Here is a 23,801-nt window from a genome sequence, read left to right on the forward strand (position 1 = left end):
AGACGGTACAGGACATAAAAACAAGGACAAATAGGCTGAAAAACAGCTTCTATCCCAGGGCAGTAACTATATTGAATTCTACTATATAGTGTAATGCTAATGCAGTATAAGGGCTTTCAATTCAATTGTATGGAATGTGAAGGACATGTGTTTTTGTTTTATTTTTATAGTTTTCTTATGTATGATGTACACTGAAGATGGCACTTAACTTCATTGTACAAGGTGCAATGACAATAAATTAAACTAAACTAGGTCTTTGGTTTGAAATGGACAAATGGGAACCAGGGCAAATATAGATTCCAGTTTGTCCAACTGAGTATGATAGCAAATAACACCTTGTGCTACAGACCAAATAAATTTGCTGAATTTGAGCACAACGTGTGGAGAAACACCAAATACCCAGCTCCTTTATACAACCCAACCCACTGTGCCTAAGCAACCTGTTTTCCAAAAAGATGGAGACACAGAAAGTAACTTTAAGAAAAAAAATCTACAAATCCATGTAGTGTGCGTTTTTTTCCCCTTTTAACACTTTATTCATAGCATTATTCTGAAGAAAGATTACATCGGTCTTCTGTACAAGTTCTGAACATGCTTCAGTAGGAAAGACAGCTCCATGGGAACACCTCCCCCTCCACCCCAACTGCAGCCCATCCCCAAATCCAGAGAACCGCTGCCAACCCCTAAAACCCACTGCAGTGAGGGAGGGGAGGGAAAATTGTGCTCCCCTATACAAAATAACCTTTGCATAGTTTATGTTCAAAAGAACCTATTTTACAATGAGAGCTGTACACAAGAGGAGTGGAAGGGGGGAAGGAGTTGACCCAACTCATGAACTCACAAAAAAAAAGTCCTTGGAGCAGTGAGGCTGTGATTGACATCATTAAAAGAAGATATTTTTCTCTGGGTGGTGATGCATAAAAGGAGCACATAATCTTACTGGGTTGGGTGGTGTATCTCCTCTCACTTGCCCTCCCGGTTGTTTGGGGAAATAACTATCCCACCTCTTCATGCCACAAAAGGGCCTGAAGTGGTGAACGGAATAAGCAGGGAGACAATCAAAAGGGGTAGCCAGAAAAGGGGACCTAGCATTTGGTCTCTGTCATTTAAAAACCAACCCAAAGCCAGTAAAAAAGTAAGAGCTAATCGTGTTTATAAATCAGGAGGACATCCTCTGCAGGATTCAGGGGTGGGTGAGAGGGAAGAGGAACACCTAGGCCCAAAACATGACACGTGCCTATCAAAAGCCTGGGCTGGACTTCCCAAAGCGCTGGGGGGATTTAAGGATAGCAGGTGCCCTGTAGTGTTATTCTAGGGACAACAACTCTGAAGCTACTCCGCCCCTCCTATTCTCTCTGCTCATGGTTAGGAAGTAGCAGAATTCATTGCAAAGTGCTGGCCCTGCCACTATAACCTGCAGCGGGGCAACTGAGCTCCCCAGCCCCAGTGAGCGACCTTAGCGGGAGTGTCCCTTGCCTGCTCCCAGAAAAAGCACCTGGGAATGAAGAGCCACGCTCACTGTCCTCCTTCTCCTCCTCCTCCTTTCAAGTAGTACTCCAACAGTCAAGACTGGAATGCAGGGAGCTCCAGTAGACACCCCTACATTAACGGGAGGAATAAGAGCAAAGGGAGGGGAGGGACTAGATCTGCTTACTGTTATGTGCGGGAAAAGGTGGCAGTCGAGCCATCCCCGCAGAGAAAGACCGGCGGGACCTCTCGCGCTGTGGTCACGTCTTGGGCTTGCGGCCTCTATTACTTTGCGAAGAGGTAACCGGGGCAGTGGAGGAAGGGGTTGTTGGGGAAGAGAGGGCTCCAGTGATCCCCGCAGCCGGAGAAGCAAAAGCAGGGCCTGTTTTCTTGGGAGGAATCGGGGAGGACCCTGATCCGGTACTGTCAGCAGGCTTTGCTGCACTACGGAGGATGCGGTCAGCCGCCCCACTCTGGTGACCCTGGCCCCTTTTTCGACTGCGCCGCCTGGCTGAGTCATAACACTTGCGCTTCGGTTGCCGGACACACTTATAACTGCTGGATTCCGAGGAGGATTTCAGAGAAGACTCTGACTCTCCACCCTCCTGTTCAGAAATGCCTTGGGAAGCAGGTGACTTACTGCTGTTCCTCATCCGCTTGCCCTCCATGGAGCAGCGCCGTTTCCTTCGCTGGGTTTCCCGCTCCAGGGGTGGAACAAGGTAGCCAGGCCGCAGGCGAGTCGAGCGGGCAGGGGTGTCACCGGAAGGCTGTTCCCAAATACTACTCTCTGCGGATGAAGCCCTCTCAGTGCCTGTGTGCTTTGGAGAGGGTGGAACTAATGCCCCGCTGCAAGACTCTGGCTTTTCTTCCCTCTTCAGAAGGGCGAGTCTGGTGAGTGGTCGGGTCTCCTCACCATCCGAAGAGCTCTGGTTGGCGCTGGGCAACGATGGGCCAAGGTTATATTTTCTCCTACGTCTTCGTCGTTTGCGGCCAGGAGGAGCCGGGGTGTGCTTCTCCAAAGAGGTCTCCTGGTCAGAGTTGGAGGCGGGAGGTGGTGCCACCTCCACCCGAGGCAAAGATGGATTCTTTGGGGGACGACCCCTTTTCCGCTTAGGTGGAGAATTTGCTGTTGGGGAGCTGGGGGCACCTTTGGGTAGCGAGCGTGACACAGGGGATAGATAAGGCGGATCTTGCATCTCCGATGAAGTTTCTGTGGCAGAGGCACCTTGAGGGGAAGATGCCCGGGGTTCACACACCTCAGTGGATGGTTTGGAAAGCGCTTTAGGGAAAGTAGTCAACATTTCTCGTGCCTTCAAGGTGGATTTAGAATTTGACCCGGGTTGAGAATGTAGTGAAGTTCGATTCCGTGCTTTAGGTGAGGTTTTTGAGATGGCCATTTTAGGATTTAAGTCTAGAGGCTCAGAAAGCTTTGAGGTGGCCTCTGTTACAGAGACAGCCTCAGATTTCAGCAGCTTCTTTTGCACAGTCTGAGGTTTTGTGGATGGAGACAGCAGTGCTTCCGAAGCAGGAGACTTGTGAGGCATAATGGGGGCTTGCCGAGTCTTAGGGGGCCGCCCACGCCTTCGCTTTTCCACAGGGGAGTCACCATTCTCACTGCTGTCTGTCTTGCTCTTGGGAGAGGAGCTCTCAGGTCCCTTCTGCTCTGGGGACTGAGTCTGGGGATGGCCCTCGGGTGTTTTCCTCACTGGTGCTTTTCTTTGGGAGCTGATGTCCAGAGCTGGCTCAGAGAAGGGCTGAAGCAACCCTGGACTCTGCTGATCTGGTGACTTGTTCTTGGGGGGACGTCCTCGTTTGCGCTTGACGGGTTCAGAGGACACATTACCTAGCAGCTCCCTTTTCAAACCATCGTCCTTTTCTTTGGCTGCTGCCCGGCTCTCCAGTTCGATTCTTCGCCGGGCAGGCAAATCCCGCAGCAGAGGCAAGGTTTTCATAGAAGGCAGAATTTCTGGCTCTGACAGGCTTTGTGCCAGGCTGCTCCCCAAATTCATCACAGCCCTGGGGGCCGAATCCAGCTTGCACAGGCGATTGCGTCGTCGACGAATGAGCTCTTTTTCTTCTACCACCGTGATCAGGCGCCCTGGCAACTTGCGTAAGACTTTGGCGGCAGGGCCATCTGGCGTTTGACAGCTTTGCTGGATTTGCACATCAGCGCTGGTTCGGCGACGGGGAGGTTTGTTCGGTGAAAGGCTGTCATCCGAAGACAAATTTCCTGGAAGCGATGAACTTTCCTGCGAAGAGGCAGAGCCAGGGCAGACTGCTGTAAGCTTAGCCTCCTGGGGCCCCTCCCCGTGATTGTTTTTCCCTACTGCTCCTTGATTCTGAGTTGTTGTTTCACCCAGACTATTGACTTTGTAGTCAGATGTCTCTGATTTTGGTGATGTACCCCCCAAGGGCATGATTTCAAGCTGGGGACCAGTTAGCAAATTTGAAAGAGGAAAAGGGAGGTCTCCACTTCTCAGAGATTCCTTCAAGCCATTTTGTTCCTTGATACAGGCCAAAGTTTCCAATTGAAGGAGAGAGCTGGTAGCTGGAGAGTGATCCATGGAAGGAAATACAGGAGGGTCCATCTTGGGGATTTCGCTATCCAACACAAATGATGCTGCACTGTCTGCTGTTTCCCAAGTGGCGTCTTTTGTGCTTGTAGAAGAAAGAGGCTCGGTTACTACCTTAGCAGTGTCATCAGGAGGTGCTGTGGTCTCTTGAGTAGAGATCTGCCTGGTTGCCTCATCCGCAGAATTGACCGGTTCTCCTTCTGCAGCATTGCAGCTGGTGCTCACATCTGCTCCTTCCGTTGGCTTCTCCACACTTATTTTTTGCTCAATCACAGGTGAATTTATTTCACCTGTAACCTCAGGTTTGCTCTCAGAAGTTAGTTCCACAGTGCCAAGTGGCACTGGAGTTGTTGCTTCTATTTTACTACCTGGAATATTCAGATTCCTGGCATCAGGTAATGCCTGTGTACCCAATAATTTCCCAGTGAGCAGAGTGTCTTGTTCTTGGAATGCTGGAACTTCCTTATCTGTAGCAGACTCAGCAGGGTGGAAATCCAGGGTTGGTGGACTGAACTTGGAAATTTCTGTTTCTGTTTTCTGCTCTTCTATATCCACTTTCAATTTAAATGCCTCTCCATCAAGTCCTTGCAAGTAAAATTCGGGAGCCTTTACCTCTGGCTTAGGTGACATTTCAAGATTAGGTGAGCTACATGTAAGTTTATCTGGCCCGGAAGGTTTTTCAGGCTTCTGCCTCAGCCCTTCATCCAAGTTGGTATCTGATGCCTGTGGGGCACTTTCATCAAAAAGCAGGGTCTCGGTCTTTGATGTGGTACCTCTTAGAGTTCTGTCCCCAGCAGCTCCAGGATCTGATTTCTGTGGAGTAGCTTGTAACAGTTTATCCCCAGCAGATGGGGTGTCTGTTCTATGGAGATTAGTTCTCAAAACCCTGTCACCAGAAGCTTCACTTCTGTGGAGGGGCATTTTCTGCACCTTCTCACCACTAGCTGGGCCTTTATTCCATAGCTCTTCCCGACGGGTCAAAGTTCTTCGAGTATTCGGGACAATGTGAGTCTGCTTTTCTTCTCGTATCACTACCACTCTACGTATCGAAGCACTTCTGGTGTGCAGAGCTACTCGGGGCACGTTGTCATCTTCCTCATCTGTCACCATTCGGGAATGCCGGAGATTGGGCAGCCTCGTCTGGGTGGATTCCACATGTCCACTATCCCCATCCTTTGGTGGAACACGAGTGCTACGGAGCCGTTCGCTCATGCGGGTGCCGGTACGGTTAGACATCTTGGCCTTCTTGCTTTTCTTGCTGGAGCCTTCCTCAAGGAGGTAACTCTCATCATCATCATCTGGCAGTTTAAAGACCACCTCATCCTTAGCCTGGTCAATATCTTTGCGGGCAGCTTCCACCTGTTCCTGGAACAACAGAGAAATTAGATAAGGAGGAATCACCAATAGGCAAGGATTTTAGCCCTGTGAGCTACTCAAAGGCATCAGGAAAAGTAAGACTATAGAGACGTAACCTTTTTTTCCCTTCTCCATAGGACCAAATGCTAAACATCCTCATAATATTTCAAAATGGCAGAAGATCCTTAATATACAGGATGTGCCGATTGTCCTCTCCATGAAAGGTTGAGAGTCCAGAGGAATGGGACTCTCAACAGCCTGGAAGAAGATTGCTTTGCGGCTATTTTAAAGAAGTTGAATCAGACTGAGGAGCTGACCAACATTTAACGTAAGATTTAGCCGCCTTTTTTTTTTTTTTAAAGAAAAGCTACATGATCCTTGGTTCCCATTTTTCTGACCAGGTATTATCTAAAAGAATTTCACCAACCAGGGAGTGGAAATTTACCTCTGCTTGCTTCAACTCTTCCCGACTGATGTCCTCCAGGGATGCCTCCAAAAAGTTCATGGCATAGCGTTCGATAGGAGTGAGCTAAAAAATGGGGGAGGAAAAAATTCACAAGGGATCTTTAAAAAGAACTGATCACATGTTTTAAAATTATTTTGGACATGGGGGTTGGAATGCAGGGCAGTGCTTGTGAGATGTTTCTATTAGTGTTGAATTTTGAATGTTGTTTACATTTTATTCCTACTGCCAATTATGGATTTACTTGTTGCTGTTCCGTTGTATTCTTTTAGTTATGATTGGTCTCTCAGTCATGATGAGATGGGGAGCCATATACACTTAAACAAACAAGCTGAAGAAAAAAATCCTCTGCCTGAATCTAAAGCAGGGGTGTCTGACCTTGGCAACTGTTAAGACCTGTGGACTTCAACTCCCAGAATTTTGAGAATTGATGTCCACAAATCTTGAAGTTGTCAAGGTTGAACAATCCTGATCTAAAGGAAACAGTATTTTTGTATGACTGCAGCAGGTTTACATCATGGAACAAAGGGGCAGCCTTTCACTTCCATCTCGGGTTAAAAAAGGGTTTTATGTACCTGTTCTACAAGCGAAGCAATTTCCTGCTCTGCTTTAGAAAATTCTTCCTCTTCCTCTTTGGTGGACCGGTCTTCTGCATCCAAAGGAATGTTCTCATTGAATTCTGCTAGCTCAGCTACTTGCTCTGCCTTGGCCTGAGTAGCTGCCCGGATATCTTCAGGGTCCTCAGCCTTGCACAATGCCTGTAAGAGAAGACACCAAACAGAAATCACAACAGTCCTGGTCCAAGGGGGGCAGCTCTTATGTTCAGCATAATGAACAAAATGACTTACTTGTTCCAGAATCTGTGTCTGCTTGGTGGCCATGGGATCCTCTTCCTCCTCCTGCGCTGGGACTGGGGCCTCCCCTTCCTTCTTAGTGGGCTCATCTAGTGGCATCTCAAACAGCTCACGGATGGTTTGCTGAGGGCAGAGAAATTAAGTTACAAAATAACCTTGATAGGAACTGCTGGCCTACACACCTGATAGTCCTTTTGCCTTTTTTGTAGCAGATTAACATAACTAAGGATGTCTCAGAGTAAAAGGGCAGAGTTAAGAAGCTTCTTTATGATCAAAACTGTGGGTCCCATACCCACAGTTTATGGTTACCTGCTTAAAGTAGGCTGTAGTGAAGTTGCCCCCCTCAATAGCCATATCTCCTAGCATCCTTTTCTGATTAGCTTTCTTCAGAATATTTTCCTCCACAGTCCTTTCACTGATCAACCTAAAGAAGGCATCGGAGAGTTAATCTGTAAGTTTCTGCTAGGAACTGTGTCTACATCAGGAAAAGCCTATGAAATTAATGAACAGTGGGGGTTTTTTTCTAAAAAAAGTTCTATAATACAACTAACCATCTAAATCATTTTCTGCAGCTACCAGAGCTTCTTCTAATTGCTGGTGCTGAAAAATGAGAGTGTGGCTATCTGTTAAAATGACCCTGTAGGAGATCAGGCTGAGCCCAAAGGCGGTCAAATGCATTATAAATCATGAGTCCTTATGCAGCAATCTAAGTCCAGCCCACCTTGAATCTCTTATCTCCCGCTCATTTCCCTTAGCTGGCAGATGGTCAGATTCTTGTAAGCTCGCAATAAAGCTTTATATAAATAGTCCTTGACTTACAACCACAACTGAGCCCAAAATTTCTGTTGCTAAGTGAAACGTTTGTTAAGTGACTTTTGCCCCGTTTTACAACCTTTCTTGCCACACTTGTTAAGTGAATCACTGCAGTTATGTTAGTAACACGATTGTTAAGTAAATCTGGTTTCTCCACTGACTTTGCTTCTCAAAAGATTGCAGAAGCTGATATATGACCCCAAGGCACTGCAAACATCATAATTATGTGTCAATTGCCAAGCATCTGAATTTTGATCACCTGGCCATGGTGATGCGGCAATGATTGCAAGTGTGAAAAATGATCAGTCGCTTTTTTCAGGGCTGTTGTAACTTCGAATGGTCACTAAATGAATTGCTGTAAATTGAGGGCTACCCATACTCATTTGAACTGCCATTTGACAGACACATAACCAATTAGATCCCTTGCTTTGTACCTCTTCTCCAATCTCATTTGCCAAGTGTGCAGATTGAAACCCTGCAGAGTATCTGCCAGTCAGTGTAAACATGGCTAAATTAGACTAACCGATGCTCTGAAATAATAGAAAATACTTGTAGCTTAGGTTTTAGATTTTGGCCGCCGTTTGCTCTCCAAGCTTGTTTCAATTTAATTTCTGAGCGTTTCATTACCAGACTAGGTAATATCACCATCATCATAACCAATGTTCTGTTACACATAAGAGTAGAAAGCTTAGTTAACCTGTAGATGTGGACATCCCGTGTCTGCCCAATACGGTGGCAGCGATCTTGGGCCTGGGCATCCATGGTGGGGTTCCAGTCACTGTCATAGAACACTACAGTGTCAGCACCGGTCAGGTTCACTCCCACCCCACCGCTGCGCGTTGACAAGATGAAGCAGAAGATGCGCTTGTCTGCATTGAAACGCTCCATCAGTGCCTGCCAAAATCAAAGAAAGAAAATCCTGAACAGGGATTCTGCCTTTACCTCACCAGATGTCAACCCTGAAGAGACCCTAGCTAAGGCCATCTTTCAGGCTTCAGAGTTGCCACAAGGCAGAAGGGACAGGGAGGGGGGAAAATAGACAGCTGGGGTTTGTAGTCAAAACAAAAAGGTTTCCTATGGGAGCCAAGGACATTCCAACAGGTGCTGGGGAGAGGAATGGAGTAACCAAGCAATCAGCCAGCACTTCTATTGGACAACGTGACTGATAACTTGAGGAAAAGGGGGAACTTTCACTTTTTAATTAGGTGAAAACCGCGGGAACTTTCAGTTTGTTTTCATCAGTTGTGCCAATATGATGTATCCAATAAATTGTTCTTTGAGGAATCTACCTGCCTCAGAGTTCTGCTTTCTATGGCTGCATTACTTAGAGTGCTGACAACAGAGAGGACAGCTCCTGGTCCCTTCAATTAAACGTCACACTGTTGGATCTCAGAGTCATTCACTCTCTATGGCAATGTCTGCCTTATGAATCTGTATCACTCCAGAGATTAGGATGGCCTCGATCCTTTGAGCTTCTCACTGTTCCCCCAGGTGTTTGGGCTGTGTGGTTAATCAAGCTGCACTGGTTAATGTTACTCACTGTGAATTGGACTCTGTTTATGACTTTGGACAGTTGTTTTTTGTTAAAATGTGCTTATTCTTAATTTTTGCATGCAAATCGGAAACACTTCTTTTTTTTTTTTTTGTTTACATTTATACCCCGCCCTTCTCCGAAGACTCAGGGCGGCTTACAATGTATAAGGCAATAGTCTCATTCTATTTGTATATTTTTTACAAAGTCAACTTATTGCCCCCCCAACAATCTGGGTCCTCATTTTACCTACCTTATAAAGGGTGGAAGGCTGAGTCAACCTTGGGCCGGGCTCGAACCTGCAGTAATTGCAGGCTTTGTGTTCTAATAACAGGCTTCTCTATTGCCTGAGCTATCCCGGCCCAGGATAGCTCTGTGAGATGGGTGGGTTTATACGATGTTTATATGAATACATAAAGTAGGAAGACTGCTGGGAGAAGGGCAGGGATTTGCTTAGCATTTCAAGAAGGGCACAAGCTGCTATCATTTACCTGCCGCTGCTCTACCCGAGTGCTACCATCCAATCGCAGATAGATGTGCCCATGATAATTGAGGAATTGTTCCAACACATCCAGCATGCGGGTCATCTGGGTGAAAATCAAGACCCGGTGGGCTCCGGCCTTGAGCTGCCGTAGTAGAAAATCCAAAGTCTGCAATTTCCCTGAATACAAACAGAGAGAGTGTAACTGGACAATGGGTAATTTATATATCTGCCAACCCAGAAATAATTTGCTTGACCTTACAAACAGGCCGACGCATGGCCCTTATTTTCTGATCGGCGTCAAATGGACCCTAAACTCTTCACCACCTACCACAGTCGTACTGGATGAGGCGAAGGTCTGGGAACTGGGTCCTCATGTTACAAATGATACGATGCAGACAACTCGCATGGGGCGAGAGCTCTTGCCGCAAGGTCTCCTTGAAGACTGACTGCTGGAGCAGCAGTGTTGGGGGAGGATGAGAGGTGTGCATGGTGATAGCTGGAGCCTCCACAGGAGGCATAACAAAAATGAACCTGCAAAGATGAACAGACAGTAAAAGACACATAAGAATGCATATTCAATAGCCAGTTTGGTGTAGTGGTTAAGGTGCTGGCCTAGAAAGCAGGAGACTGTGAGTTCTAGCCCCACTTTAGGCATGAAAAGTGGCCGGGTAACCTTGAGCCAGTCCCTCTCTCTCAGCCCAACTCACTTCACAGAGTTGTTATTGTGGGGAAAATAGGAAGAGGAAGGAGACTCTAGGTATATCTGCCACCCTGAATTACTTATAAAGTAATCAATGTGGGTTAAAACTCTTAAAGACACATAAATACCTCAAGAAAATAGAGGAAGATTTGAACTGGAACTCACAGGAATATTTTGAAAAACCTCAAGGATTTCTTCATGCTTCTCCCCTTTAGGACCACCATTTCAAAACAGCCAAATGTCTGCAGGAAAACGTTACCTCTCTATAATGTCCGTCAGCTCCTCAATCCGTTGCTGAGGTGTCAGGACTGCTTGGGCCAAGGTTTCTGACCGCTGCCAATAGGCCTCAAGATGCTGAGCGCCCCTTTGGACTTGCGCTGCGTAGCAATGGGTGTATCCAGATCCTCTCGAGCCCTTTGGGTCTACTTCCTGGGTTACCATGGCTCGTTCTTCACTCGCCTCCACCACCAACTCCTCTTCCTTTTCCTGCACAGGTGGTGGAGCAGGGGGAAAGAGGGTGCAAAAGCGGAGCACTTCGGTACCGTAGATTGGCGCAAGGTTGCAATGCTGTTCATTGAGACGGAAAAGCCGGTCGAGACGCTCCTCCTTCTGTTTCTTCCTCTTCTCCTCAAGTGCTTCCTGGAGACCAGAGCAAGCAGATAGAATTGTATTCAACTTCTTACCACCTCCCTGCCACAACCTGTCAACTATCCTGTTCCAGCCCTCCCCCCACCCTCACCACCGAAAACCACGTCCCTGTGCCAAGGAACTCACCAGAAAGAAAGGGGAACGGGGTGGGGGAGGAGGTTGCCGTCTCGGCCTTGGGGCCAGGATGGAAAGGGGTGGTGGTGGTGTAGGTGTAGTAGAACGCAGAGTTAACATCTCCGGTTCCTCCTTGGGCATGGGGCTTGAGGCAATTTGGGACACCATTGTAGGAGAAGTGTTGGCAGAAACAGTAACAGTGGCAGCTGGGCTGATAGCAAATGAAGCAACTGTGGGAGGCGGGGAAGGAGGAACTGTGAAGGAAACAGAAGAGCAATCGTGAGGATTGGTGACAAATCTACAATCTCTTTCATGTTTTCTAGAGTATGGCAACGTGTCACTTGGCTCCCTCTTTGGACTGGAGTTACTGCACATGTTAAATGTTGTTTAGAAGACTCGTTGGTTTCTGTTGGTGCTTGTTTTCTTTGGAAATACATTTTGAAAAGATGACAACAAAAATGAATATCACACACCTTTAATGACTTCAAAATATGTTGTAACACAGCTGGAAAGTTACCAGTTCTCCATCAACTGCAAAATGTTGTAAAGAATGCATGTTTTTGCTATATTCAATCTATCATTTTACCACTATTTAGAGGGCTATGAGGAAACCTGAATCTATGCAGGACTCTCAGCATTTGGAGAATATATTTTTGGTGTAATTGCTGTAATTCAAAACACAGAATTTAGCCATTATTATTCTGGATGCTGAGAATGCTTTTGATAAGATTTCTTGAAGTTTTTGAAACATGCAGAGATTTATTTTGGATTCCCTACAGTTTTTTTTTTTTTGTTGTTGTTTACATTTATACCCCGCCCTTCTCCGAAGACTCAGGGCGGCTTACAGTGTATAAGGCAATAGTCTCATTCTATTTGTATATTTTTTACAAAGTCAACTTATTGCCCCCCCAACAATCTGGGTCCTCAGTTTATAACCTACAATGATATAAATAAGAGTTAATTAATTGATCTGGGGTATTTTCAGAGGGTAATATTATGCAACTCATCGAGGATGCCCTCTTTCATGGATTTCTGGTAAAAGTGTACGTTTTTGCTATATGCAGATGACATGTTTCATAGATCACCCAAAATGTTCCATTCCTAACCATATTTCACTTGCATCTTCTCTAATATTCTAATTTATCTGGTTAATTTTTTTAATTACATGAGCTACTATCAGCCATTTATCTGCATAAAATTAGAAGAGTATATCTATAGTTAGTCTTTGTTTAGCAGATAAACATATTCCTTGATTTTTATTTTCAATATAACATCATTTTTAAAAAAAAATCAATTGGAAGCTGGCACCAGGATCCAACTCCCAAATTTTCTTATAGATAGCTGCAATCCCACCCGGTGATTTTAAGACATGCTTACCCAGCTGTTGCTCCAGGTTGGGGTTTGAGGCTTGTATCATTCTCAGCATGGGTCTCACCAGGGTCTGGACGGGAGCTGATGCAGGTGGCCTCACTGGGCCCAGTGGCTGGTTGGGCAGCCTAACTGATGAGGCTGGGTTCATAGCAAGTGGGGCTCGCTGGGCCAAGAGGGCTGTTGGAAGGGCAGGTAATGTACTGGCAGTTGTTGGCGTCATAGGACGCATGGGCGGATGCTGTGGCCCAGGTGATGGAGACACCAAGCCATCTCGAGGAGCCTGTCGTACGACAATCTTCACTACACCAGAACTGTTCACTGCTGAGGATGGCACTGTGAGAAACAACGGCAGAAAAGAGAGGCTGGGTTGGGGCTCAATTGTGAAGCATAATTATTTCTGGTTATTACTGTTTACTACAGGTAGTCCTTGATTTACAACAGTTCATTTAGTGACTGTTCAAAGATACGACACTGAAAAAAAGTGACTGATAACCATTGCAGTATCCCCATGATCACATGATCAAAATTCAGATGCTTGGCAACTGATTCACATTTACAACGTGTGCAGTGTCCCGGGATCACGCAAGCAAAGTCAATGGGGAAACCAGTTTCACTTAACCACTATGTTACTGCAGGGATTCACTTAACTTAACAAGAAAAGTCGTGAAATGGGGCAAAACTCAATAAATTTCTCACTTAGCAACATAAATTATGGACTCAATTGTGATTGTAAGTGGAGAACTAACTGTATTTTATTTGTTGGAATAGGGAGAAAACTGGAACATAAAGAAGGTATAGAAAGAAAAAGACCACCAAAAGACAAGTAAGGCGATTGGGGATGTAATCCAAGATGAAATGTGCCTCAAACACAGTCACTGGAAAGGAAAGCTGGTGGAGGGCAACCAGTTACAGAAAGAGGCTTAAAGTCCCCAAATCCTTTTCTTAAATTACTTTCCCTCACAAGCCAGAAGGAAAAATCTAGAATGCAGAGATGTACTGACCTTGAGTAACAGCAATAGGGACGCTGATTGTTGCTGTGGAAGCAACAGGTGGAACAGTTGTGCTGGTAGCTGGGACCGGCAGGATGGTGGGAGGCTGCTGGCCTTGAACAGTCTGCACACCAACCGGGTTCTGCCCTGCCTGCTGGGCCATAGCCTGGATCAAAGCCACTTGAGCTGGCTGGCTGATTATGTGGTGCTGCCCCCCAGCAGACACCAAGTGAACCACATTCCCTGGAGAGAAAGAAGAGAAGAATTCTTGCGCATTTTGTTGTCTTTTCTATCTGCAATGTGTAGTAGTAATGTTTTAAATACATATGTAAGCCCTCCTCGAGAGAGCCCACTAAGAAGCAGTGGTCCTCGAGTCAAGGCTCTAGTTTTGTTCTATCCCTCTGGTCACCGGATGACTCACAAAGAGACACCAGGAGCTTAGAGGGAGTGCTCCAATAAAAAAAGCTTATCTACCCCTTCATTTCCCTTTCACGACTGCCTGCCACTATTATTTTCCTTTAACAGGAGGCATTTAATCTTGTAAGCATTTTACCTTGTCTGTGGATCTATTAATTAATTAATTAATTAATTAATCATATTTGTATCCCGCCCTTCTCCCAAAGGTCTCAGGGTGTTTTTTTTGTTTTGTTTACATTTATACCCCGCCCTTCTCCGAAGACTCAGGGCGGCTTACAGTGTATAAGGCAATAGTCTCATTCTATTTGTATATTTTTACAAAGTCAACTTATTGCCCCCCCAACAATCTGGGTCCTCATTTTACCTACCTTATAAAGGATGGAAGGCTGAGTCAACCTTGGGCCGGGCTTGAACCTGCAGTAATTGCAGGCTTTGTGTTCTTAATAACAGGCTTTACCAGCCTGAGCTATTCCGACCCAATTGGTTAACAGCCAATTTGAAAACATAATATCCAACAAGTTAAAACAAGATAAAATTAATATAACTTATGGCCGGATTATCTAAAAACTAAACAGTAGCAATCTAAAACCCCATTAAAACAGCATTTTTAGGCTAGCCCTGCTCGATGGAATAAAAGAGTCTTCAGCTCGCAGCAGAAGGTCCGGAGGTCGGGGAGTTGGCGAAGCCCCGGAGGCAACTCATTCCAGAGGGCAGGAGCCCCCACAGAGAAGGCCCTCCCCCTGGGAATCGCCAGTCGACATTGTCTAATCAATGGTACCCCAAGGAGGTCCTCCCTGTGAGAGCGCACAGGTTGATGGGAGGCTGTTGGTGGCAGTAGGCGGTCCCGCAAGTAGCCTCGTCCTAAGCCATGGAGCGTTTTAAAGATGACAACCAGCACCTTGAATTGCACCCAAAAGACCACCAGGAGCCAGTGCAGGCCGCACAGGAGAGGTGTCACATGGGAGCCACGAGGTGCTCCCTCTATCACCTGTGCGGCCGCATTCTGGACCAGTTGGAGCTTCCAGGTGCTCTTCAAGGGGAGCCCAATGTAGAGAGCATTGCAGTAGTCAAGGCGGGATGTAACGAGGGCATGGGTGACTGTGCAAAGGGAAACCCGGTCTAGAAAGGGACGCAATTTTCTGTGGGGGCCAACGACTCGCCCCCAACAGTCAGGAATGGAGTAAGCTGACTGTATCGGGAAGCCGACATCCACAGCCACTCGGTCTTGGAGGGGTTGAGCCGAAGCCTGTCTCTCCCCATCCAGACCCGTACAACTTCCAGACACCGGGACATCACTTCGACGGCCTCGTTGGGGTGGTCTGGGGTGGAAATGTACAGCTGGTGTCGTCAGCGTACAGGTGATAACGCACCCCAAAACCAGATGATCTCACCCAGCGGCTTCATGTAGATGTTGAACAGAAGAGGCGAAAGGACTGACCCCTGTGGCACCCCACATAAGAGGCGCCTCGGAGTCGACCTCTGCCCCCCTGCCAACACCGTCTGCAACCGGTCGGAGAGATAGGAGAACCACCAATAAACGATGCCCTCCACTCCCAGCCCCCCGAGCCGCCGCAGCAAGATACCATGGTCGATGGTATCGAAAGCCGCTGAGAGATCTAATAGGACTAGGACAGAGGAACCACCTCTGTCCCGAGCCCTCTAGAGATCATCAACCAACGCGACCAAGGCCGTATCTGTGCTGTAACCGGGCCGGAAACCGGACTGGAACGGGTCTAGATAAGACGGTTTCATCCAGGTACTGGGGGAACTGTTGTGCGACCACACTCCCAACAACCTTCACCACAATTAATTCAGATGATTCCATTCTCTTCCATAAATGGTGTTAAATAATAGGAAGAAAGTACGGGTAGTCCTCAACCTACGACCACTATTAAGCCCAAAACGTATATTGTTAAGTGAGAAATTTGTTAAATGAGTTTTCTCTCATTTTATGACTTTCATTGCCACATTTTTTAAGTGAACCACCACAGGTATTAAATCGGTAACACTGTTGTTAAATGAATCTGGCTTCCCCATTGATTTCGCTTGTCAGAAGGTTGCAAAAGGGGATTGCATGATGCCGGGACATTGCAACTGTAATATAAGCCGGTTGTCAAGCTTCCGAACATAAATCACACGATCATGGGGATATTGCAACAGTAATAAGCGTGAAAAACGGTCATCAGTCACTATTTTCAGTGCTGTTTTAACTTTGGTCACTAAATGAACTGTTGTAAATCGAGGACTACCTGTATTCCTGTGTAGAGCAATTCATTTTAAATAGCAAATGCAAAGTTTAATGCTGTCTCGTGGGATGTATAAGACACACATTATGCAGGACAGTTTCTAATGCTGAAAAGATCCTAAGCCGAGGATGACTAGGAAGTACATGAAGACTTGGCATCTTCTTCCTAATTTTGAATAAAATAAGCCTTGTTTCCAAAGGACAACAAATAACCCTCCTGCCCCCCCAGCTAAAATTCTGATATGTATGGCAGATGTATTAAAGCACAAACAAATCCCTGAATTAAATGCTCAGAAGTACCTGGTTCCCAAGCCACTATCTTTACTAGGGCTCAGGTTGCTGGATCTCAGTCTAATAAAAAATTATTAAACTAAATAATTATGTTTAGCTTAATAAGAAAACGTAAAGAGGATAGTATTACTATCCTTCTCATGTTAATGTTTAGCTTAATAAGATGAGAAGGATAATATTACTATTATCCTTTTCATCTTTCCTATTACCCATTCCCCTAGCTTATAATTTTGTTGCTTGTATCTTATGGTTTACATTGTTTTTATTCAGTATCCCATGAGTTAGGTTGATTGCATGTTTCGTATTCTATGACTATCACTGAGTGTTGTATCTTATAATTTATGATGTTGTATTTTATGGTTATGATCATGATTTATCACTTATTGCTTGTATGTACACTGAGAACTTCTGCACCAGAGACATTTTCCTTCTGTGTCCAATAACACTTGGCCAATAAAGAATTCTATTCCTATTCCCTATTACTGTACTCTACTCTGCTCTGCCATAAACGAAGGTTACCCAAATCTGTCTTATTCAAGTCAGAGGACAATTGAGTCATTGGGGTTGCTAAGCACTGGGGTTTACCTACTTGGCAGCTGTCGGGCTGGCTGAGGCATAGTGACCTGGCGAACTTGAGTACCCGTCAAGGTAAGCTTGTTGCCTTGAATCTGGAATGTGAGGGGTTTACTGCCTGGGGCACCTTGGAGAGGCCGATTAGCCAACGAGGCAAGTTGCCCAATGCTGACTACTTCACCTGCTGCAGTGGGGGAAAAAAATGAGGGTTAGATTTTCAAACCATCATGGTATGGTGGCTGCCTGTGTTTTGCTGGCTCCTTAATACTTACAAGGCAATCGTGCCTGCATATCCGGGGACAGCAAAAGCCTTTGCTGCACACCTCCGGCTGCTGCTGCAAAGTTGTATCCAGGCAAGGTAGGCACAGCAGAATGGATGTTCATGGGCTTCACCATGCCCCCAATGGAGCTGGTGGATTGTTGAGCGGTAGCACCTGCAGGTCCTGGGCCCAAAGTGTTGGTCGGTGGAGGCTGCTGCCCCCCTACAGGGGACACTCCCAGAGTGTTAATGGGGGATATGCTAACTGTATTAATGGATTGGGTGTTGGTGGGTGGTGGCTGAGCCATAGGACTAATGCCCAGGGTGCTGATGGGTGGCTGCTGTTGGACAGAAGCGATACTCAATGTATTAATGGGTGGCTGCTGTCGCACTGGGGTGGCACTAAAGCTGCTAACTGGGGGCTGCTGCCCCATTGGGACCGGGGCTGGTGCAGCCTTAAGGGAGGAGGTGGTGGTTGTTGTAGAAGAAACAGGAGGTGGTGGGAGCAGAGGCCGGGGAGCATTTGGGACCAGCTGAGCTGCAGTCATTGCCATGGGCAGCACTGTGGGGGGAAAAAGAGAACAAGATTAGAAACCCACAGCTCTATCCTTTTAAAATATTAAGATACTACCTTAAGTGACCAAAATAGTTTTGCAACCAAAAGGGCTATTTGCTGTTTAAAAGTCAGACAAGAAATCTATTATTTCTACTTCAAAATAAGCTCAAGAGGTGCAGATACATTTCACGCATACAAAAGTAAAACATGAAGGCAAGAAGCAGCAGAATTCAACCTCCCACCCTATCCCCTTTCCTCATTCCCCCCCCCCCCCAAATTCCGAACCTCACCCTGAGGAACAGAGGCCTGGCTCTGCAGCAGAGCAGCTGGGTTGTTCTGGCTCAAAGTAGGCACTAGAGTTGGAGTCTGTGATCTGGCAGGAGGCGGCACTGGTACTGACATGGTCACTGGTGAAGGAGGCATCGGGATAGGCACAGGGAGAGACACTGAGGCAGGGAGCGTGGTGGGCTGCAAAGGCCCTGGCAATACTGGGCCTGTGGGTGGTACAGGAGCTAGAGCAGGTGTCAGTGGTTCCGGAAGCACAGGAGTTATCGGTCTCTGTAGAGGGGTTATGGGTCGAGGGCTATTCACCAGAACTACTGTTCTGTTTTCTGGCTTGGGCATTGGCTGCAACATCCTGAAAGAGATGACACAGAGCAATTGATATTCCTTTGCTTCTGCTATGCAATTAAAAAAAATCTTGGCTAAGAACTCTCTGATGAAGACAGTTCCAGAGATGAAGAGATGTAATAGTCTCTACCAGACAGTTCTCAGCCAAGATTACTGCATAAGCCAAGGTAATACTCAGAATTCAAAGACAGGATACGAATGCACAGCATCTTAACTAATAGCTGCATAATTGCCATTAGAATAATCCCAATATTAACATTTCCTTTAGGTCAGAAAACCCAAATCCTTCAGAGCTGGCATGTTTATGTCGGAAGGGAAAAGTCTGGCTATGATGGAATGAAGCCTCTTGAGAAGAGAGAATTTCAAGTACCTGTTAACTTTCATTTTGACTGGCTTGGGTCTGGGAGGAGGGTCTGGGGACTCAGCAATCTCTTCAATCATTTTCCTTGTCACCTTCCATTTGGGCAGGAATGTGTCTGTTTCATAACGGGACACAGAACCCTCCAAGTTGATCAGATCAAAAATGCCCAAGTCCACATTCTGTAAGAGGTTAAGATTCACATGCAACAAAATTAGGATGCTTTATTCTAGTTTTGCATCCCTCCCCCGTCTCAAAAACAGCTGTCGCCTGTCCACCCAGATACACCCCCCCCACACACCAAATGGAGAAATTCCACCCTTCCAAAAGATCAGAAGAGAAGGCACCTGCCTTGAAAGGGTCATAATCAAGTGCATGCAATACAAGGGAGGCAGTGTTGAAGCAGATGCCCTCTGTGATAAATGGTGAGTGGATCGGCCGTGGGTCGAAAAGATTGGGATGATTGCAGACCTTCCGAAGTTGCATCAGGATGTTGATGACACTCATGAAGTGCCCTGTGGCCAACGTCTCCTTGGTGCTGAAAGGGTGACAGCCGCATATAATCAGCTATTCCCACAGAGCCCAAGGAACAAAATAATCAATTTCAAAAGTCATAAATACTGCTGTGGTGTGGAGCTGGAAAAATGAAAGCTAGAGAAACCACCATGGTCTATAGTCCTTCAACGACCAGCCTACTGCTCTGAGGACCACACTTCCTCACAAAATCCAAGAAGCCTAGCATAAAAAAGTATTTTCTCTATCATTTCTTAACTAGCTTTGTATACTCACGCAGCTTGGGCCATGAAGTCATCATAAAGATAACGCTGGCGCTTCGAAAGACGGCACTTGATGACATGCTCATATTTCTTTGGCATTTGCTTCTCTACATCCACTTTTACCCTTCGCAAGAGGAAGGGACGCAGCACCTGTTGGGACGATGACAAAGAAAAACATGTTCTGTTCCAGATTTTTTCCTATCCAGTTAAGTCAATCTCTGTCCACTTTCAACAGTCCCTTGCAAAGGGCCCTCCTCTCCTTTCGCGATGGAGCTCACCTTGTGCAGTCTTTTGACTAAATTTTCATTGTACTCCTGGCTGCCTTCAATCATACCCGTCAGGGGGTTAGAAAACCACTCCTTGAACTCACGGTGTGACTGGAAGACATGTGGCATCAGAAAGTGCATGAGAGACCACAACTCCATTAAGCTGTTCTGGAGAGGCGTCCCAGTCAGCAGTAGCCGCCTCTGGCTAGAACACAAGCAAGATACAAACTTGAAAACTTCTGAAACAAAAGGTGTTTCTATTCAATGCTGAGGAGAACACTGTATCTCTCCTCACCTGTTGAAATTGAGCAAAGACTGCCAGCGTTGGGATTTGAAGTTCTTGATGTTCTGAGCCTCATCCAAGATCAGATATTTCCAATTCTTGCGTCGAAAGGCCTGGTGATCCTGCAACACCAACTTGTAGGAAGTGATGCAGATATGGAAGGCATTGGGCTTGGTCCAACCCTAAATGAAGGCAGCGAAGGAATTACAACAGGGCTAGTATGAGAGAACCCTTATTAACTGCCTGGTACCCTTTTTCTAGTAGAAACATTTAAGCAAAATTGCTTCTCAATTCAATGATCTATAAAGCAGGATCTGCGTTCCTAAGTCTACCACCATAATACAACTTTTTCTGCATGCCTCACCCACAAGGTCAAGCGTGCTTGCTGTTTCTAGAACTGTGATACACAGTTCTGAGATGGCACAGTTCAATCCCTTGAAAGTATTTTTTTTTAGCTTTACCTACTAGGAAACAGCTTTAATGTGAATATTTCCTATTTACCTTACATTTAGCATACCTACAAATACCAGATACAAGGCACTCAAGATGATAAAGCAAAAGACAATCTTCTTATGCATAACTGAAGAATAGGAAAGTTCAAAACCAGCTGCGAGTGCTTGAAAACTCTCACCTGTCGCTTCAGCTTACGCTCCTTCTGTGCCCCATAATATGTTAAAATCTTGAAACTGGGGCACCAGCGCTTGATTTCCATCTCCCAGTTGAGCATCACACTGGTAGGAACAATGATCAAGTGAGGACCCCAACTGCCTGCAGGAGCAAACAAACATTATACCCAGAAATGTTTATGTCTCTAAATTCAAAGGTCATGTCTTCACCTTATTCCCCAGCCATACATGTCCCCTAGATACATTCAGTTCTACCACAAAGATGGCAATACCATCACAAGCAGATCATATGGGGGGGGAAATAAAATCTTCTTCCCAGATGTATTTATCAAGGGTTGTCCAAGTGGGCTCTTTCAGGCTGCCAGATGAATAATCCTGCAGTGGGTCTTACTATGAGTTACTCGGCGCTTGAGCTCTTACGGCTGCGAGGTTCCCCCGCCTCGCAGGAGTGGCCCTCTGTTCTATCGAGGGCCTACCTTAATGAAGGGTCTTGGGACCCAGAGAGGTGGCATGCCTCGAAGAAGAATCTCTGGGGGTTTTTTAATAGGTTTTTTAATAAAGGGTTTTTAAAGGGGGGGAGGGGATTGACGAGTAGGGGGAGTGACCCGTCGGGGAGGGTATGTCCAGTCCCAACGCGGGCTCACGACATTATTTCAGTTGGTCCGAAGACGGGGGGGGAGGGGATTGTACAGAGTGGAGAACATTATCCCATCTGTACAGCGAGTGGGAGGGGCAGATATGGCGGAGGCAGGGGGCCGTATCGTTTTTTGGGAGCACGTGTTCGATGTTTAAAAGCGATCACGTGCTCCGGCCCCCCAGTCCTCACTCGTTCCCCGGATGGTCAAGACCCTCAGAGCTTGGGTCTTCGGTTAACAAGGCTCCCCTGATTTGTGACCTTATTCAGGGGGAGTCCGCGGACCTTATGGGCATTACGGAGACCTGGTTGGGCACAGAAGGGGGTGTACCCCTGGTCGAACTGTGCCCTCCGGGTTTCCGTGCATTCCATCAGCCGAGGACCCAAGGTAGGGGTGGGGGGGTGGCGGTTGTGATTAAAGAAAGTCTGGAGCCGAGGGAGTCCACTGTTCCTCAGATAGCTGGCTGTGAATCCCTCCTTGTGAAGTGGGGCCACCGGAATCAGATGGGGCTGTTGATCACGTACCTGGCTCCTTGCTGCGTGACTACAGCCCTACCTGAACTGCTAGAGGTGCTTGCTGGCGTGGCGGTTGAGATCCCCAGACTACTGGTCTTGGGGGATTTCAACCTGCCATCTGCCGGCTTGTCGTCGACGGTGGTTCAGGAGTTCCAGGCCTCCATGACGGCCTTGGACCTGATTCAAGTAACTGATGGCCCTACACACATTGGGGGAGGCGCTAGACTTGATTTTTATCTCTGGTCAGTGGGTAAATGATCTGGATTTAGGAGATTTAGTGAAAGAACCGGTGTCATGGTCAGATCATTTTCTTCTTCGCCTAGACTTTCAGACCGCCGCTCACCACCGCAGGGAGACGGAGCCAATGCGTTGGTTCCGTCCCAGGCGCCTGATGGACCCGGAGAGGTTCCTGACGGAGCTTGGGCCGCTTCCTGAGGATCTTACCCACGGCACGACTGAAGAACTGGTTGCGGCCTGGGAACGGGCCGCGGCTGGGGCTTTGGACCGTGTCGCGCCTTTGCGGCCTCTGACCCGGCGTAGATCTCAATTGGCTCCCTGGTTTTCCGAGGAGCTGAGAGAGATGAAACGCCGGAGAAGACGCCTAGAGAGTATTTGGAGGTCTAGCCGTTCCGAGGCTGATCGGACACTAGTGAGGTCCTTTACTAGGACCTACCTAGTGGCAATGAGGGAGGCGAAGCGTTCCTACGTTTCCACCCTCATTGCATCGGCAGATAACCGCCCGGCCGCCCTGTTTCGGGTGACCCGTTCCCTCCTCCATCAAGAGGGACGGGATGACCCCTTACAGGGACGAGCTGAGGAGTTTAACGGTTATCTATACGATAAAATCGTTCAACTTCGGGATAGTTTGGACCAAGATTGCGAGGATCCAGCTGAGATGACAGAGACACGTCTTGTTGAGGTTATTTGGGATGAGTTCGATTCTGTGGCTCCCGAGGACATGGACAGGTTGCTGGGGAGGTTACATGCAACTACATGTTTACTGGACCCGTGCCCTTCCTGGTTAGTGCTGGCTGCTCAGGAAGTGACACGAGGCTGGCTCCAGGGGATTATAAATGCTTCTTTGATGGAAGGGGTTTTCCCCGCCGCCTTGAAGGAGGCGGTGGTGAGACCTCTCCTCAAGAAGCCTTCCCTGGACCCAGCTATTTTGGGTAATTATCATCCAGTCTCCAACCTTCGCTTTGTGGCGAAGGTTGTAGAGAGTGTGGTTGCATGGCAGCTCCCCCGGCACCTGGAGGAAACTGTCTATCTAGACCCATTCCAGTCCGGCTTCCGACCCGGTTATAGCACGGAGACGGCTTTGGTCGCGTTGGTGGATGACCTCTGGAGGGCCAGGGACAGGGGTTGCTCCTCTGCCTTGGTCCTATTAGATCTCTCAGCGGCTTTTGATACCATCGACCATGGTATCCTGCTGCGCCGGTTGGAGGGATTGGGATTGGGGGGCACCGTTTATCGGTGGTTCTCCTCCTATCTCTCTGACCGGCCGCAGACGGTGTTGACAGGGGGGCAGAGGCCGCCCCCGAGGCGCCCCCCTTGTGGGGTGCCTCAGGGGTCGATTCTCTCGCCTACCCTGTTCAACATCTATATGAAGCCGCTGGGTGAGGTCATCAGTGGTTTCGGGGTGAGTTATCATCTGTACGCTGATGATACTCAGCTGTACTTTTCCACCCCGGACCACCCCAACGAAGCGGTCGAAGTGCTGTCCCGGTGCCTGGAAGCTGTACGGGTCTGGATGGGGAGAAACAGACTCAAGCTCAATCCTCCAAGACGGAGTGGCTGTGGATGCCGGCGTCGGTACAGTCAGCTGCATCCGCAGCTGACTGTTGGGGCAGTTAGTGGCCCCAAAGGAGGTGGTTCGCAACTTGGGCGCCCTCCTGGATGGACGGCTGTCTTTGATGAACACCTGGCGGCCGCCGCCAGGAGGGCCTTTACCAGGTTCGCCTGGTTCGCCAGTTGCGCCCTTCCTTGACCGGGATGCCTTATGCACGGT

General features: G+C 47.4%; 1 protein-coding gene across 8 annotated transcripts in view; it reads right to left on the minus strand.

Annotated features, from left to right (window-relative positions):
- Nucleotides 1–508: 508 nt before the first annotated feature.
- The window catches only part of SRCAP (Snf2 related CREBBP activator protein), a 38,419-nt gene continuing 15,126 nt past the window's right edge, over nt 509–23,801 (minus strand). For 7 of the 8 annotated variants that reach the window (XM_058179431.1, XM_058179427.1, XM_058179426.1 and 4 more), the window contains 21 exons: nt 20,649–20,785; nt 20,030–20,199; nt 19,747–19,939; nt 19,482–19,618; nt 19,044–19,230; nt 18,705–18,874; nt 17,995–18,341; nt 17,162–17,710; nt 16,906–17,073; nt 13,376–13,606; nt 12,381–12,707; nt 11,016–11,257; nt 10,501–10,880; nt 9,870–10,072; nt 9,549–9,718; nt 8,224–8,420; nt 7,023–7,137; nt 6,708–6,836; nt 6,435–6,617; nt 5,842–5,925; nt 509–5,405 (listed from right to left, as the gene is read on the minus strand). In XM_058179431.1, the coding sequence (XP_058035414.1) occupies nt 1,728–5,405; nt 5,842–5,925; nt 6,435–6,617; nt 6,708–6,836; nt 7,023–7,137; nt 8,224–8,420; nt 9,549–9,718; nt 9,870–10,072; nt 10,501–10,880; nt 11,016–11,257; nt 12,381–12,707; nt 13,376–13,606; nt 16,906–17,073; nt 17,162–17,710; nt 17,995–18,341; nt 18,705–18,874; nt 19,044–19,230; nt 19,482–19,618; nt 19,747–19,939; nt 20,030–20,199; nt 20,649–20,785 (7,997 nt within the window). In that variant the 3' untranslated portion in view covers nt 509–1,727. The remainder of the gene's footprint in view (nt 5,406–5,841; nt 5,926–6,434; nt 6,618–6,707; nt 6,837–7,022; nt 7,138–8,223; nt 8,421–9,548; nt 9,719–9,869; nt 10,073–10,500; nt 10,881–11,015; nt 11,258–12,380; nt 12,708–13,375; nt 13,607–16,905; nt 17,074–17,161; nt 17,711–17,994; nt 18,342–18,704; nt 18,875–19,043; nt 19,231–19,481; nt 19,619–19,746; nt 19,940–20,029; nt 20,200–20,648; nt 20,786–23,801) is intronic. The other variant, XM_058179432.1, reaches the window with a different exon arrangement.

This window comes from Ahaetulla prasina, chromosome 4 (assembly GCF_028640845.1).
Source record: "Ahaetulla prasina isolate Xishuangbanna chromosome 4, ASM2864084v1, whole genome shotgun sequence".
Lineage (NCBI taxonomy): Eukaryota > Metazoa > Chordata > Lepidosauria > Squamata > Colubridae > Ahaetulla > Ahaetulla prasina.